General features: G+C 51.6%; 1 protein-coding gene across 3 annotated transcripts in view; it reads left to right on the forward strand.

Annotated features, from left to right (window-relative positions):
* LIG1 (DNA ligase 1) overlaps positions 1 to 17,475 on the forward strand; it is a 36,910-nt gene that overhangs the window by 2,375 nt on the left and 17,060 nt on the right. For all 3 annotated transcript variants that reach the window (XM_080645566.1, XM_080645565.1, XM_080645567.1), the window contains exons 3-15: positions 327 to 413; positions 3,696 to 3,837; positions 5,979 to 6,108; positions 8,025 to 8,120; positions 9,837 to 9,944; positions 10,593 to 10,712; positions 10,931 to 11,006; positions 13,424 to 13,450; positions 13,592 to 13,672; positions 13,942 to 13,998; positions 14,076 to 14,248; positions 16,487 to 16,653; positions 17,317 to 17,393. In XM_080645566.1, coding sequence (XP_080501692.1) covers positions 327 to 413; positions 3,696 to 3,837; positions 5,979 to 6,108; positions 8,025 to 8,120; positions 9,837 to 9,944; positions 10,593 to 10,712; positions 10,931 to 11,006; positions 13,424 to 13,450; positions 13,592 to 13,672; positions 13,942 to 13,998; positions 14,076 to 14,248; positions 16,487 to 16,653; positions 17,317 to 17,393 — 1,341 coding nt within the window. The remainder of the gene's footprint in view (positions 1 to 326; positions 414 to 3,695; positions 3,838 to 5,978; positions 6,109 to 8,024; positions 8,121 to 9,836; positions 9,945 to 10,592; positions 10,713 to 10,930; positions 11,007 to 13,423; positions 13,451 to 13,591; positions 13,673 to 13,941; positions 13,999 to 14,075; positions 14,249 to 16,486; positions 16,654 to 17,316; positions 17,394 to 17,475) is intronic.

Consider the following 17,475-nt stretch of genomic DNA (forward strand, 5'->3'; position numbering starts at 1 on the left):
GTGGCTCATACAGACTCCAGGCTGCATTTTTCTCGTGTGATGAGAAATCTGGGGCTAATCTGTCCTTAGCTTATACTAAGTGCTTAGTTAATACTTGTTAGTGAAAATGGGGACGTGGCATATCTCTCAGGTTGAGTTAGGGCAGAAAAATAAGCAGAGTGTTGCCTCCTCATCTGGGCTTCAGTTTCCTTACCAAAGGGGGTTGTTTGAAACCTCCTGTTACATGCTAGGATGGAACTGGCGTCAGAAGCTGCAGAGGACCACATGGATCGGAGGAGTTATTGGTGCTGTTTTCATTCCCTTTTCCCCCTCCTGTGCTCCTCCAGGTCATTTTTCCACCCCAAGAAAGAGGGCAAGGCAAAGAAGCCAGAGGAGACATCCAGCAGCATCAGAGAGACCGAGCCCCCTCCGAAGCACGTAATGGGTCTGGGATGTGGTAAAGTTGTTCCTTAGTCAGTCAGGACTCTTGGCTGCAAGTGTTCGAAACTCAGCTCAGACTCTCTCAGGATGTCAAAGGGAATATTTGATTTCAATAACTGGAAGTCCAAAGGGGATGTCCAGCTTCAGGCACAGCTGGATCCAGGGCCTCCGAGTTGTCTTCAGGGCTCTGTTTCATGTCTCTAGAGCAGCGGTCGCCAACCTTTCGGACCTCACAGACCACCAGTTTGGAGCAGCGGCTGCCAACCAGTGGTCTGTGGACCACTGTGGTTTGTGAGGTCTGAAAGGTTGGCGACCGCTGCTCTAGAGCAGACTTTCTAAGAGGCAGAGAAGCTGGCCATTGGCCTTGTTTTGATGCCAGCTTATCAAATTCAGTGATTTGCAACCTTTTTCCTTTCATGGCACACATAAACTCATTACTAAAATTCTGCTGAACACCAGAAAGGATATTTTTTGCTGAACTTAACAATTTTAATTCATTCACAATTGATGGCTATTGTGTTTTTTTGAGAGTTTAAGGGAAAAGAGGTCAGTGCCCCTGACTAGTCAGGTGCTGCATGTTTTAAAAATTCTTGCAGCACATCAGTGTGCCTTTTGTGGCACACTGGTTGATAATCGCTGATCTAAGAAGAGAGCATCTACTCCAGCATCTACTTCACAAGTTCATGGGAAGGCCCTGCTTGGGTCACATGATCACCCCTGGACCAATCAGCTTGCCCAAACATGGACTCAATCTAGATTTCTTTCACATCCCCAATTTGGGACCCTGGGCAAGTAACCTTACTTCATGTGTCCCAGTTCCTGATGTGTGATAGGGTATCTTAATCTCTGTTAGGCTTTCTGTGTGGGTTCAGTGAATTAACGGATGTACAGTGTGGAGAATAGTACCCAGTTCATGCACTTACAGGCTCAGTAAGTGGCAATAATCAAGTCATATTCTTTTTCAACACTGTTGATTTTCAGATCTGCCCCTGTTGTGTATACATAGCTATATATCCTATACTAGAGGCCAGGTGCATGGATTTGTGCACGTTGAAATTAATTAGAAGAAATATTTTAGAGGCCGGGGAGGGACCATAGGAGTCTGGCCAGCTGGGGAGGAACCGTGTCTGGCCAGTCTCACCCAGTCCTATCTGCGGACTTCAGCAGCAAGCTAACCTACTGGTCAGAGCATCTGCCCCCTGGTGGTAAGTGCTTGTCATAGCGACTGGTCAAACAGTCGACCGGTCAGACACAGCATAATAAAATTATCCCCATAATAAAAGCCTAATATGCTAAGTGTCTGGTCTGGTCGGCCATTCAACCAATCAAAGTGTAATATGCTAATGGTTGCTAAGGCTGCTCAACCGCTTGCTATGTTGTGCACTGACCACCAGGGGGCAGAGAGTCGACTGGTCTAGCATGGATACCCTAATGTGGAATTATACAAGGTGATTGTTAATATGTCAACTCAGAGAAGTAGGTAAAGTAAACATTTGAAGTCTTTCTAATCACTTTCCAGAGGAACTACTTTTACGAGTTTGAGGTATATCCCTTTTTCTGTGCCTGTAAACATACGTGCACCTACCAGAGTTATTGATACATAATAGGTGCTCAATAAATATTTGTTGAGTGTTTCCCATACTTTCATATTGCACATATTGCACAGCAGGACTGTCATTTTGGTCGCTAATCTAGCCTAAGTAGCTGGCACATGCCTGATATATACCAGATGCTCAGTAATAGACACCTTTATTTTTAAATAGCAAAAGTTAGATTAATATATATATAAGTTGCAGGTACATATTGGCAAACACTCAGATATTTTTTACACTCATGGACTCATACTAAAAATATTCATTTTTTCAATAAATATCTATTGAGTGTCTTCTGCGTGTCAGGCACTGTCTGGATCCTGGGCTTTAGTGAGCAAAATCAACAGCAGCTCCTCTTGTGGTGTTGATCACCTGCTTTTTTCCTCACGAGACTATCTTTTAAAGCCCTTCTGTGATGCTTTGTATAAACCCACTTTATTCTTTTTGAGGATCCATAAAATGAGTGTGCCATCACTGACCTAACTAGGGAGATGTCTCCATTCATCAGCCAGACCATGAGCTCTGGGGATGCAGACACCTGTCGGAGTCAGCCTTGTTCTTGTACTGGAAACGACCTCCGCACTGCTCTGTGTTTTGATGGTCTGTGCCTGTGTTCTTCACCAGACCGGGAGCTCCTCTGAGCCAGTGTTGGGGGTGTAGTGGGGCTGCATAGGGCTGGTAGGCAGCTCTGTGCTAGTAGGTTGTCTTGAGACCGAGGTTCCCTCCTTACCCACCCTCCCTCACCACCCTCCCAGCCCAGCCATGCCCTCATGAACATTATCAAAGCAGGCCAGCAAGTTCAAGTTCCAGGGCTAAGACAACGTGAGGGCAAGTTGCTTGTCAGTCATGGCCACTTACATTCTATTGGTCAGTACTTATTACGTGACCATGCCTAGCAGCAGGGGAGGCTGGGAAGTGTAGTCCCTAGTCGAGTGGCTATGTGCCTAGCTACAACTCAGGGGCTTGTATGATTAAAAGAAAGAGGGTTTGCCAAAACCGGTTTGGCTCAGTGGATAGAGCGTCAGCCTGCGGACTGAAAGGTCCCAGGTTCGATTCCGGTCAAGGGCATGTAACTTGGTTGCGGGCACATCCCCAATAGGAGGTGTGCAAGAGGCAGCTGATCGATGTTTCTCTCTCATCGATGTTTCTAACTCTCTATCCCTCTTCCTTCCTCTCTGTAAAAAATCAATAAAATATATTAAAAAAAAAAAAAAAAAAGAAAGAGGGTTTTCAGATGGATGTTGAGGCCAGTTTCTGCCCTAAATAGGGACTGCACTTGCTCTCAGCATCACCCATCACACAGTGGGCACATAGGAGGCCTCCAGAGATTCATCATGGATAGATGGATAATTCAGAGTATATGCTTAGGCTTGGCTGGGTGGCTCAGTTGGTTAGAGCGTCATCCCAATACACCAGGGTTGCTGGTTTGATCCCTGGTCAGGGCACATGCCAGAAGCAACCAATGAATGCATAAATAAGTGGAACAACAAATTGATGTTTCTCTCTCCCTTCCTCTCTCTCTAAAATCAATAATAATTAAAAAAGAGTATATGCTTAGGAGGCCCCTAGAAAATGTTCATTGATGGTTGAAAGGAAAGGAAGGAAACAGACATGGTGAAGGAGCTGGAGTGTTTGTCTGGCCCACCCTGCCAGCTAGAACACCCCCATTTCCCCAACTTCTAGGGTGGCGCTGAAGGAGCGGAATAGAGTGGTGCCTGAGAGTGACTCTCCAGTGAAGAGGTCGGGGAGGAAGACGGCCCGGGTCCTGTGCAGCGAAGGGGAGGAGGAGGAGGAGGATGAAGCCATCACGCCCCCCAAAGGCCAGGTTGGTCCCCATCAGCCTGCCCACTTTTACGGGAGAAACCCTAATTCTCATTAGCCTTTGGAACTGAGTGCAGCAGCTGCTCAGGAGGGCCCTGGAGACATGCCCCAGGAGGGGAAGGGTTTCGCGGTTGTGTCCTGGAGCAGTCGGGCTGGTCTCCATGGTCCTAAGTCCGCCTCCGTCGTGGGACCTGGAGCAGGCTCCCTGACCTTGGTGTGCCTCACCTGTGACATGCAGGTCGTGGTGGCACCTGCCTCTCAGGGTGGCCGTGAAGATGATGGGCATCAGTTCACATACGGATCTGAGAATAATGCCTAGAAAATGTTCACTGATGGCTGACAGGAAAGGAAGGGCCCAAAGCTATGTAGTTTCTCCCGTTATCACAGCTTGTCATCTACTCTGCACTTTGCCTCATTTCCTTCCCACTTAAAAGTAATCTAATGCCTGCCCTGGCCGGTGGTTCAGTGGTTAGAGCATCAGCCCGAGCACTGAAGGGTCGCAGGTTCAATTCCTGGTCAAGGCTACGTGCCTGGGTTGCAGGTGTGATCCCCTGCCCTGGTCGGGCATGTGCAGGAGGCAACCAATTGATGTGTCTCTCTCACATCCATATTTCTCTCTCTTTCTCTCTCCCCCCCCCCCCCCCCTTTATTCCACTCTCTAAAAATCAATGGAAAAATATCCTTGGATAAGGATTAACAACAACAGAATCACATAAATGTATTATGTCACAGTTCTGGAGGTCAGGGGCCTGACACGGGTCTCATGGGGCTAAAGTCAAGGTGTCGGCAGGGCTGGTTTCCTGGGATTTGAGGAGAGACTCATCTCCCTGCCTTTTCCAGCTTCTAAAGGCACCTTTTCTCTGTTTGCAAACATAGCAACTCTGCCTTTCTTCTGTAATCACGTCTCTCCCCTGCCTTCCTCTTGCACTTTTTAGCTCCTGTGATTGCACTGGGCCCAGTGGATGATCCAGGATCATCTCCTTCTCTAAGGGCAGCTGGTGAACAACCTTAATTGCCCCTGCAGCCTGAATTGCCCTCTGCTGTGTCTCCAAACACTCACAGATCCCGGGGATTAGGACAGGGACCTCTTTAGGAGCTTGGACTTGGCCCCGAGGCTGCTGGGCAGCTGAGGAAGGGTTTGAGCAGGAGAGGGTCAGAGGTGGCTTTGGTTCCTGGGCAGCATTCGAAACATCCCTTTGGGGCCTGTTTGGAGCTGTAGAGCTGACATTCAGACCTTTGTGGTGGAGACGCTGGCTGGTGGGTGCTGGGCCTCTGGGTTTGGAGGAGGTGCCCTGGGGCCTGGGGCTCAGATCTTTGAGGAAGGGGCACTGGGCAGAGGCTGCCATTCTCTTTGGGGCACCATGCAGCAGGCCCTGCAAGTGTTGGAATAACTGGAAGTTGGATGCAGCTCACATTGCTCCCCTAGCACCTTGTGTTGACATTCCTGACACAGAGCAGGAAGGGGGGTGGCGGAGTCTCAGCATCACAAGGGAGAGTGGATGGAGCTGAGAGGCAATCGCTTAATAACTGGCACAGGGCCCTGTATGAAGATTAGTTAGTAGTTGAAACCAAGACACAAATAACAGTGGCTTGAGCAAGGTAGGGCTCTCTATCTAATGAGCACAAAAGTCCCGGATTCGTGTGGGAGTCTCTGAGTCAGAGGTGCTTTTGCCCAAGGGAATATCCACATTGGGAAGAAGAGGGCTCTCCCCTTTCCGCTGAGTGAATGCTGTTGGAACCAAGGGAAGCGTGCGTTATTTCCCCTTACCTTGCATTGTGTAGAACTGAGGGGCATGGCCACACTAGCTGCAAGGGAGGCTGGGAAGTGTAGTCTTTAGTTGGGCCACCACATGCCTACCTAAAAATCAAAGATTCTGTCACTTTAGAAAAAAGAGTTGTTATTGGTGTCCAAGAGAATCTGGGACCATGAACTACACGGGAGGGTGGAGTGATGGCCCCCGTGAGAGGGGCCGCGGCCTGAGCTGGGGCTGGGACTGGTGGCATGGAGAGGAGGAGAGACACAGAGGAAAGGTCTAGAGTCCCTCTCTGCTCTCAGCTGCTTGGGAAATGAGATGGCTGGGCGGTCCCACCATGCCCCTCCCCCCCTCCCCCCCCTGCCTAATTGCTCTTTCTTTCTTCTTCCAGAAGCCTGCCCCCAACTCTCCACAAGTCTCCCCTCCCGGTCCTGTCACGTCCCCTGAGAGCAGCCCTTCCCTCTCCAACTCCTCTCCAGCAGCGACCATCTCCCCGTCAGGGATCCCGAAGCGGCTCACAGGTAAGGACACATGGGCCCTGTCCTTTCAGTTGCTTGTCCTTGTCCCCACTTGGGTTTCAGCACCAGGCAACCATCCTCACGACAGCTCTGAGCTCGGCCTTGTGGTTAAGCGCACAGCTCCACCATCCGCTGGCTGTGTGACTGGGCAGATGACTTCCTTCACCTGTTCTTATCCCTCTTTCAGTGTAGATACTAGAGGATTTAAGATGATGTGTGTGGCTCACATGTATTGCCATTGATGGTGTGGTGTAAGGAATAATAGTGGTAACGAGGGCTGCGGAATGCAGAACTGAGCCAGCCCAGAGGAGGAGACCCGGAAGATGAGTTAGGGTTTGCTGTGTTGGGACAGGGCGATGGGAAGTGTTGCAGCCGAGAACAGTATGTGCAGAGGCCAAGAGGTAGAACAGCGTGGTGTGTTTGGGGAGTCCATACGCTTCAGTGTTTCTGGAGAATACAGTGCAGTTTGGAGAGCAGAGAGAGTCTGAGGACGAGTGGGGAGAGATGAGCTGAGAAGGAGAGTGGGGCTGGCTCCCGGAGGGCCCTGCACATGAGGCTAGGGAGCCCGTGAGGCTAGCGAGCCCAGGCTTTGGCCTGCGGTGCTGGGGAGCCATGGGGGTGCTGTGAGCTGGAAGGGCTGGGCAGGCCTGTGGGAGAGGTGGTCCTAATAAAATAACCGAGTGGCTCGGGGCTGACACTAACATTGGCTTGGGGTGTATCAGGACACACGGACATGGTCGGATCCTAGGGATGCAGGGCACGGAGAGCGTTGGCTGCGGTTGGGACTGGGCTGAGCCCATTACATCCTTGCTTACTGTTTGGGATTATTTCCATTCTGCAGATGTGGGAGAGTGAGGCCCAGAGAGATTAAGTAACCTGCTCACTGTCTTATAGCCAGAGGCAGCGTGAGCTCCAGGGACAAGGCTCACACTGGGGCAGTAGCTGTGGCAGGAGGAGGAGGCGGGGGGGGACCCAGGGCCTTGACACATTTTCCAGAACCTCAGAGGCCCAATGCACCAGGAATCAACAGAGCCTGGGAGTTACCTCACCCAATGACTAATGGTGCTGGTGTATAAGCAACCAGCTCCTCGCACTTCCGGTAGATCATTCTGCACACATTTAGGCCAATTCCCAGCGCTTCCCCAGAGATGCAGCTCCAGGGCCCACTGCGGGAGCCGACCTAAGAACACATCTTATTGGCCGATTCCCCTTCCCTGAATCACTGTCTTCTCTGCACCTCCCACCTCCCCAAGAAATGGTCTGCATTGAATCCTTGTCACAGTTTCAGAGCCTGTTTCTAGAAGATTCCAAATTGAGATCACATGGTGAAGAAAAGGCAACTGTAATGATTTTCATCAATTCTCACCTTCTCCCTGGCCTCTTGGCTTCTTCACATGACCCCAGAGGGCCCTTCAGCAGCTGTGGCTGGAACTGTCCCTGCCCTGCTCAAAAGCTTTCCACATTTCCCCACACCCCACTCCAGGACAAAGTCTTTTAGTGTCCACTCTGTCCTACCATCCTCCCTAACTTCTCTCCATCTGACCCTCTAACTCCCATGCCACACAACCACCTTTCTTTACCGACATCACTGAATTGCTGTCATTCCCAAACACTCCACACTGTCACACCTCTGGGCTTTTGCACGTGTTGTTGAGCTAGTAGCCCAGCCCTTTGGGACAAAGCTCAGATGTCACTTCCTCTAAAATCTGGGACCATGAACTACACGGGAGGGTGGAGTGATGGCCATGAACTACACGGGAGGGTGGAGTGATGGCCATGAACTACACGGGAGGGTGGAGTGATGCTCCTTTTCAGGAGCCCCATCATAAGGGGGTTGGGGGTGGGCGTGGTGCCGAGTTAACCGGGGCGGGAGCAGAGTGGCCATTGAGTTGGCTACACCTCAGCCTTTGCCTTTCCAGCTCGAAAGCAGCTTTCTAAACGGAAAATTCAGGATATCCTAGAAGAGCACAGCATGGACAAGGGCCAAGAAGCCAAGAGGAAGAAGGTGGAAGAAGGTGAGGCACCGGGAAGAGGGGTGTGTGTGTGCATGCGCATGTGTGTGTCTGTCTGACTGTGTCTGACTGTGTGCACAGAGGGAAACCTGGAAGGGCGTGGCCTATCTGGGAGGACAAGGTGCTAAGACCCCACGGATTTGATGCCTGTGTCCGTGAATCTAAATCTCCACACACCAATATGGGATTTTATTAGGAGAGCATTTTGGAATATATTCATTCAGTTTAGTTTCCATACACAGTTTCTCACTTTTTATCGTTACTTTTTGGAAATATGTTTCTCTAAATCAGTGGTCGGCAAACTCATTAGTCAACAGAGCCAAATGTCAACAGTACAACGATTGAAATTTCTTTTGAGAGCCAAACTTTTTAAACTTAAACTTCTAATGTCACTTCTTCAAAATAGACTCGCCCAGGCCATGGCATTTTGTGGAAGAGCCACACTCAAGGGGCCAAAGAGCTGCATGTGGCTCGCGAGCCGCAGTTTGCCGACCACGGCTCTAAATGATCCCCTTTTTCCTTGTAAATTTTACCAGGAAGCAGAGGCTCCCACATTTTCCCAGACCCTGCAGTGTCTCAGTCATTTTTTCATGGTGCCCTCGGCCAGTACCAGACCAGTTCTGTTTATTAAGTAGTGGATGTCCAAACCACTGTTTATGTTCTAGGAGCTTGGGCACTTGAGGAAAATTATATACATACGTTGAAAGGAAAATTAATATTTCTACTTTATTCTTAAGTAGTCACAGTGGTTTACTAATAGGATGTCTCCGGGGCGCTGCACCATGTCTCCAGCTGGAATCCAGTTGCAAACTGCCACCCTCATTTCCTGTTTCCTGTCCCATGCTGATTTCTGCGCAGCACTTGGTTTTTATCACAGCAATTAGGGAAAACCAGCTTTGCAAAAATGTAACATCAGAAACTGCAAGGAACGTGACCCGATACTGAAAACTAAAATACCTTGACGTAGTAGTTCATCAGTGTGGCGCACAAGTCACCAGTTTCCGTTGAAAGTGTCAGATATCCTGCCGTGTCCCTGTGAGTTCGTGCATCTTGGTGACGAGCTGCAGCGATAAAGATCTGATTGATCGATCAATCATTTGGGGCCTGAGATTAGAACAGCTGCAGCCTTTGCCACTGTCGGTTTTTTCGTTTAATAAAAGGTCTTTATTAAGCTCATCTTACCCAGGGGAGATTTCATTTCCTGTTGGCAATTTTTAGTCAGTAATGAATTTTACTATGAATTATCAGTGTCTGGGGATGTGGGGGCGGGGGGTGGCTTTTTCTACTACGATAAATTTTCCCCAAGTTAGTTTGTAGAACTTTTATTGTTACCCTAATACGATTTTTTTCAGTCAGTTTAAAAATTTTTATTGTAATCTGTAACAACCAATCACATGCAACTCCTGTGGTAACTAATTCTAAAATAATTATTTATAAGAAAAAACTGGCCTTGCTCAGCTGCACAGGTGAACACGGGATCGGCTCCCCTTGGAGGTCCCCACCTCCCGTCCCTTTATAGCAAGCATGTCAAACTCAAAGGCTAACACGGGCCAAATAAAAGAGGCATGCGATCTGCGGGCCGAGAGTTTGACGTGCTTACTTTACAGAGACACTTGATTGACTCAAGAAAGAGTAAAGGGGCAGAATGTCTTGGGAGTTGAAATGTCCTTGGGGGTCAAAGTGATTTTTTTGCCCTCTCGCTTTCCTGTGTGTCGTCAGAAGCAGAGACCTCAACAGAAAACCTCCCAGAGCCAGAAGGGGCCAAAGAGAAGAAAGCAGAAGAGGGGGACCTGCCCATGATGCCCCCTGACCCCCAAAACACCTGCAGTGAGTTTCAGATCCTCTTCCCCCTGCAGCCCCATCTCTGCTTTTGGGGTCAGATGTCTTTGGAGGACAATTCATTTAAATGAGACATAGATTCTCAAGTGTGCTGTTTAAATGTGGATTCTGGGTTTTATTATCGTTAATATTTTTCTGCATGCACGTGAGAAAGAGCCAGTCATCCTTCAACAAAATGTATCTCAGGAATCAGGTACTAAGTGTAATTAGTTGAGCAATAATTTTTAAGTTGGACAACCAGGCTGCGTTGTGGGATTTAGAGGTGAGCCTGCCCCTCACAAGCCCCGCCCATCCGGTGTCCATGAGACCCCTGAGTTAGAAACAACCTGTGGGGCCGTTTTCAGGAAGCAGAGTGGTACCTGATTTTCTGCAGCTGCAGAAGTGGGGACATTTTCTCATCGGGCTGAGATGTCTTTTTACCCTTTCTGTAAGTCTCCAGTTTGGGGCTAAGTGCTAGAATCCCATGAGTTAGTACTGACAAAAAAGCATCAGGCTCAAAGCTTACTCTGGGCAGAGGAAACGGGCAGAATTGGTTAGGTTTTCCATTTAGAGGGTCAGAATGACCTTGGGGTTAACCAGTAAAAAGCTTCAGGGTGGAAACAGTTTGCAGCATCATCGTCTGACCTCTCGCTTTAGAAGCTGAGCCGCCGACTGAAAGTGGTTCAGAGCCTATGGTGGTGGTGAAGCAGGAACCCCAGGACGAGGACCAGGCCAAGCCTCCCCCCAGAGCTCCCAAGATGCTCAGCAGTTTCTTCAGTGAGTTTCTCCTCCTGCCTCACCTCCCCTGGGCTGTGCTGGGAGGAGGTGGGCTGGTCTTTCTCCAGAGAGAACTGCAAGTCCATTGGCCTTCCTGTGTTAGAAAGTCTAATTAATACATCTCCTGACTTGTCACTGGCTGTTGAGTGTTGGAGAGGGGTGTGGGATGGGGGCTATCAGAAGGAGAAGGACCCACAATTTTCTGGCTTCCTTCCCAGCCCCCCGGAAGCCGGCAATCAAAAAGGAAGTGAAAGAAGAGGGGCCTGGCACCCCAAAAAAGGAGGCGTCCAAGGGGTGAGTCAGTGTCTATTGTTGAGTAGAGAGGACAGTGGGTTGAAAAGAATCAGGCAGTGGGCCCAAACCTCTTTGATTTTACTGTAAGCTTCCAAAAAGGAGACAGATAATTCAGAAAATTTTCAGCTTTAATTATACTAATACTAATAAAAAAGTGTATGGGGGATTCTTAACGTCAGTTTTGCATCCCAGTGGAGACCCAAGTGAGATTAAGTGGCATCATTTCAGCGTGTGACTGCACTGCAGCGAGCTCCTTTTCTTGAACACATACTGTGTCAGGTACAGCGGGAGGTTCTCTCCATCTCTGCAGCAGTCCTGTGGAGGAGGCGGGTGTTTTAGCCATTTCACAGGCATTGGAACCATGAGCCCAGAGAGGTTAGGTCGACTTCCCCGAGTCCCACAGGGAGTGGGGGTGAGGCCAGGCCTGGGCCCCAAGTCCCCTGATTCCTAAGCCTGGGCTCTTCCTTCACCACTGTCCCGTCGTGCCTCCTGGGTGTGCGTCTGTGCTTGTGCATTTATGAAGACGTTTCTCTATCACAGACAACGTTTTATGTCTCGTTTTTTATTTCATGTGATGCTGCAACCCTTTTTCTTACACCACTCCCAGCCTGATCACTTGTCTGTGTCTGATGGCTGCCTATAGGTGACAGAGCGACCTGCAGGACCTCCAGTTTCCTCACCTTTGAAGTGGGGATGTATTGATGACAGGAAGTTAACATACACTGTTAATTGTGTCCCAGGCGCTAGGCCGTGTGCATCTGTGTGCTCCTCATGGCGCCATGGTGTGTAGATGCTGTTGGTATCCCTTTTCACAGCAAGGGGAGTGAGCGTGGAGGCAGGGCAGCATCGTGGAGTGCTGAGACCCCAGCTCCACCCTTGCCAGCTGTGTGGCCTCAGGGAAGTGATAGCCTTTCTCTGCCAGTCTCCTCCAGAGGGTTTGTAGACTAGGCTTCGGCTATGGCCAAGCTCAGCAAGTTTATAGCTGCTGCTATTATTACTGTTATTACTATTATCTGATTTTAGTGCCTTGCTTATGTTGCAAACGGGGAGTGTGGCAGAGTTGGGATTTGAAGCATGCAGTCTGCTGTAGAATTTCTTACCCACCATGCTCTGCTGCCTCTTGTTGTAGTAACAATAGAAACAGCCAGGACGGCTACACTTATTCAACACAGAGTCTGTACAGTTCGCTGTGCACAGCCCTGCCTCTGTTCCATCTACAGTCCTGTCTGCAGAAGAATCAGCAGAAGAGCTGAAAAAATCTGGAGTCTTCTCATGTACCCTTCGATCCCCCTAGTTTTGGAATAGATATAAGCCTGAGACTGGGGAGTCAGTGTTATATTTATTTAAAATATCCTCACCGGAGGATATTTTTTTCCCTTGACTTTTTAGGAAGAATGGAAGCGGGGGGGGGGGGGGGATGGGGGGAAGGGAGAGAGAGAAACATCAATGAGAGAGAGACATTGGTTACCTCCTGCATGTGCCCAGACTGGGGACGGAGATCAAACCTGCAACACAGGTACCTGCCCTCAACCGGGAATCGAACTTGTGACCCTTCGGTTTGCAGGCAGATGCGCTAACCATTTAGAAACACTGGCCAGAGCGTCAGTGTTATTTTTAAAATAATCCCCACAAAATGCACCTCATGAGAATCCTTACCCTAATTTCTTCCTTAACCCTTATGACCACATGTCACTATAGGATTTTGGTGGCTTCATTGTACAGATGGAGGCACTGGTTTGGAGACGGAAGCCACTTCTCCAGGTGACACAGCTGGTTGGTGACGCAGGGATTTGAATCAGATGGTCTGACTGCAGTGTGGGCTGTGCTGGCTCTGACAGGGTCAGCGTGAGGCTATGATGTAGTGGTTTAGAGCAGTCTGGAGCCCTGCTACTCCTAGCTGTGTGACCAGGGGGAACTGCTTAACCGCTCTGGGCCCCAGTGTCCTGGTCTAGGAAATGCAGACGAGCCCGCACCTGCAGGACTGCTTGCCAGCAGCTGTGTGCTCTTAGCACCGTGCCTGGCACTTCGTGGCGCCCAGTGACCTCACCCTCGTGTTGTCCACTGGAGTGAGCGAGGGAAGGCTGGTGAGAAGCCCAGAGGTCTTGTAGAGTGGACTCCAAAAACCATGCTCCACTGTAACCACTCTGACCCCTTTTCTGTTCCTCAAACATGTTGAGCGTGTCTCTACCTCAGGGCCTTTGCATTTGCTGTTCCCCTGCCTGGGATGCTCGTTTCCCTGATAAACACTCTGCTCACCCTTCGCGTCATTCTGCTCAGATGTATGCGCTCAGGCCTTCCCCAACCACCCTCTGAAGTAGCATCTATCAACCCGCTTTCTCCCTCTACTTGGTTTTATTTTGTTTGCTGAAATATTTTTTAATATCTAAGATTATTTGTTTATATATTTTCTCCCCCAGACTCTCCCACTCGGACGTGAGCTCCAGGTTAGCGAACTTTATTTTCATTTACTTCTGTGCCTAGAACAGTGCCTGGCCATGGTAGGTGCTCAGTAAATGTTAGTTGGAGGAGCGGCTTCTCTTCCACCCAGCCATCTATCTTATCTAATCTCCCTTTTGCCTCCGCAGCCCCCTGGACCCATCCAGCTACAACCCTGCCAAGAAAAACTACCATCCCATCCAGGATGCATGCTGGACGCAGGGCCAGAAGTGAGGCTTTGTCCTGCCCGCCCTGCCGTACTCCAGTTCTTGTCGCTGCGGGGGCCTCTCAGGAGACCAGTCGCAGGACACTGTCAAGGGTCTCCTCTGTGTTTTGGGGACACAGCAGCATTGAAGGGGACAGAGAGGAAACCTCGGGGAGCAGGCGGGATTAGGGGTGGGCATGCATTTGGGTATAGCAAGGCCGTCCTCAGGGAGGCAGGTGGGTGGAGGACAGCATGGGTTTACATGCTGCTCTTGTGTCTCCTTTCCCTTCCCAGGGTCCCTTATCTGGCTGTGGCCCGGACGTTTGAGAAGATTGAGGAGGTTTCTGCTCGGTAAGGAATCAGGCCAGCCGGGCGGGGTGGGTGCCCTCTGGCTCTGTCCCTTGCCTGGCAGTCCCTCCCTTCTCCAGGCTCCGCATGGTGGAGACGCTGAGCAACTTGCTTCGCTCCGTGGTGGCCCTGTCACCTCCAGACCTCCTCCCCATCCTCTACCTCAGCCTCAACTGCCTCGGGCCGCCCCAGCAGGGCCTGGAGCTCGGCGTTGGGGATGGTGTCCTTCTCAAGGCGGTGGCCCAGGCCACAGGTGAGGAGGGGCTGTGGTGGACGTTCTGCAGGAGGGAGCTTGGAGAAGGCAGAGAGGCCGGGCGGGTCTGAGGTGATGGAGAGGGACTCAGAAGGCAGTGAGTGAAGAAGACCTGGTGGGACAGATTGGCAGGGTGTGAGGGGCCAATTCCTTGTGTGTGTTAGAGTCAGAGTTGTATTGAAATGACGTGTCAGTAGGGCGTCGGCTCTGCGTTTCTTTTCAGCATAGAAAAGAGAGACCTTAGCAGTAAGGTACCTTAGCAGTAAGGCGCCAAGGACGGAGCACAGAGGGCAGTGGGCTCAGGCTGTGGCACTGCTGGGCAGGGACGGTTCAGGTGAGGGAGACCTGGGTCCGCGGTGCGACGGGCCTGGGATGGAGAGGAACGGCTGGGGAAAGATGCTGCAGGCAAAGAGCGCATGATTTGGTGGCAGGGCCTGGGGATTGGGCTTAGGCAGGTAGTGAAGCTCCTAAAGGACCGAGCAGTAGAGCCAGGAGGGGCCCAGGGATGAGGAAGGAAAGGGGTGTGTGGAGCTGGCAGCCTGCAGGGGCTGAGCCTGTGTTTATGGAGAGGCTAGCGGCGTGTGTGGGGGCGGACTTGCCTGCCAGGGCGTCCAGGGGTTGGTGTTTATTGTGAGGGAATTGGGAGCCACAGAAGGATTGTGAGCTGGCAAGGGGCAGGGGCAGTTCTGAGCCCGTGTGGAGGACGGACAGGAAGCTGGGAGTCCGGGGAGGAGGCTGGGGCGAAGGTCCAGGGGGAGGAGGAGCTGGGGCCAGGCCTGCAGGGAGCAGAGGAGAGGGTGGAGTGGAGAGAGACAGGCCAGGGGGGACCTGCGGGCTCTGGGGGTCAGGGAACTTGCTTGACTTGGAGGATGACGGAACCGCCACTAGGACAGGGTACTGGTGAGGCGGACATGTTCAGGGGAAGTGCGTCATTTCAGCTTGGGCCTGTGTCTGTGGGCCACCGAGAAGTGGGGAGCCATGTCCTTAGCACATCAGCACCCACTCGCGAGCATCTTGTGGCCCTGACGCCTGCCCAGCCACAGGTTTGTGAGAGTCGGGCAGCATTTTGGAAATGCTGTCATCACACGCAGCAGGAGGGTCACACTTGTCGCTGCCCCTTCTGTGCGATTCCACGTACGGGCCCGAGGCCCGACCACTTCGTCTTGTCTCCTCATGCCTTGCAGCGCCGTAGCCAGGCAGCCCAAGACAGAAGTGCATGTTTCCTTATGAGCTGCTTTCCCCCCATTCCCTGTGTGTGTCAGAGTCATGGTCGTATTGAAATGACGTGTCAGTAGGGCATCGGCTCTGCGTTTCTTTTCAGCATAGAAAAGAGAGACCTTAGCAGTAGTACCTTAGCAGTAAGGCGCCAAGGACGGAGCACAGAGGGCAGTGGGCTCAGGCTGTGGCACTGCTGGGCAGCGACTCCAGCCTCGCAGTTGCCTGCTCCCAGCCTCTGCACTGTGAGGAAAGGGATGGTTGGCTCTGATGGAGTGAGAACTGCTGGTCACAGCTGTGTGGTAACTCATGTCTCCACTTCCCAGCCCCCTGCTCTTACAGCGAGGGGTGCCCATGGGCCCAGTCTGGGCAGTGAGTGAGGCCAAGACACATCTGTGTGTTTAAATTGGTGACTTCAAAAAGTTCAGCGTGGCCCTGGCCGGGAAGCCCAGTTGGTTAGAGTGTCATCCCGATACAGCAAGGTTGCGGTTCGATCCCCAGTCAGGACACATACAAGAATCAACCAAGGAATGCATATATAAGTGGAGCAACACATCGATGTTTCTCTCTCTCTCCCTTTCTCTCTCTAAAATTAGTAAAAAAAAAAAAAAAAAGAAGGGTAACAAAAGAAAAAGCAAAGGCCTTTTGGACACTGTTGGATGGTATTCACGGTCAACTAGGGGACAGGCAAAGGGTCCTTTGGCCTCTTCTGCCTATGCTCGCCCCCTGGTAATCTCATCCTACCCCATGGCTTTGAATCCTATGTACACACTTACACTACCACTACCCTAGTGTAGACGGGTTCATCCAGCTGCTTACCGTACTCCATGTGGATGTCTGATAGGCCTCTCACACCTGATGTAATGGAGACAGATGATGGAGGAGCCATTTCAAGAAGTGGGTGGGCACTAGAAATGGGGAAGTTGGGGGCTTGCCACGAGCACATGTAGCTGGAGAAAATGCCAGAGAAAGTCGACATGCAGCCAAGGGCCTCACCCTGCTCCTCACACTCTGCCCCACAAGGTCGGCAGCTGGAGTTGGTGCGGGCTGAGGCAGCCGAGACGGGCGACGTGGGGCTGGTGGCCGAGAACAGCCGCAGCACCCAAAGACTCATGCTGCCCCCGCCCGCCCTCACCGCCTCCGGTGTCATCGCCAAATTCCGAGACATCGCCCGGCTCACTGGCAGCACTGTGAGTGGGGCAGGGCCGCTCGCCCCAGGACCCCCAACCCTGTGCTCTTCCCCTTGGGGACCCAGTGCCATGCCTGTGGCATGGGGGCGGCTGGTTAGACTCTTCGGGGCTGGATCGCGTCAGTTCCGTGAGGGGTGCAGAGCTCCCTTCTCCCCGCTCAAGGCTGTGGGAACCTCATCTTGAGATCCTGGCACCTGACCTAATGCCAGTTGTGTGGCAAGACTCAGTAATTATTTGCTGAACAAAGCTAGGGAGGCAAGGAGAGTGGGCCCTTTCTACTGAGCATGGGGCTGGGGGAGCGGGAAGGTGGGTGCAGTGAGGGGGCAGTTGCTCTGAGGGCGGCGTCTCTCTAGGCCAGGGGTCCTCAAACTACGGCCCGTGGGCCACATGCGGCCCGCCGAGGACATTTATCTGGCCCACCGGGTGCCGCTGCCTGTCCTGCTTAACAGCCGACTCGTCCCGGGCCCACAGTGCGCATAGGAATTTGTTCATAGTTTTTTTTTTTTAAACTATAGTCCGGCCCTCCAACGGTCTGAGGGACAGTGAACTGGCCCCCTGTTTAAAAAGTTTGAGGACCCCTGCTCTAGGCAGTTGGATGGCTGGGAGGAGGTGTGGTCCTCTCCCTTCACCCTGGGCCTGACTGCTCTGCCCCCACCTCTTCAGTCCACAGCCAGGAAGATGGACATCATTAAAGGCCTCTTTGTGGCCTGCCGCCACTCAGAAGCCCGATACATCACCAGGTGAGTGTGTGGCTGTGAGGCGGGAGAGGTGGAGGCAGGAGGGACGGGCAGTTGGGACCCCTGCCGGTGCCTGGAGCCCCTA

The sequence above is a fragment of the Plecotus auritus genome (genome assembly GCF_963455305.1).
Source record: "Plecotus auritus genome assembly, chromosome: 10".
In the NCBI taxonomy this organism is placed as follows: domain Eukaryota; kingdom Metazoa; phylum Chordata; class Mammalia; order Chiroptera; family Vespertilionidae; genus Plecotus; species Plecotus auritus.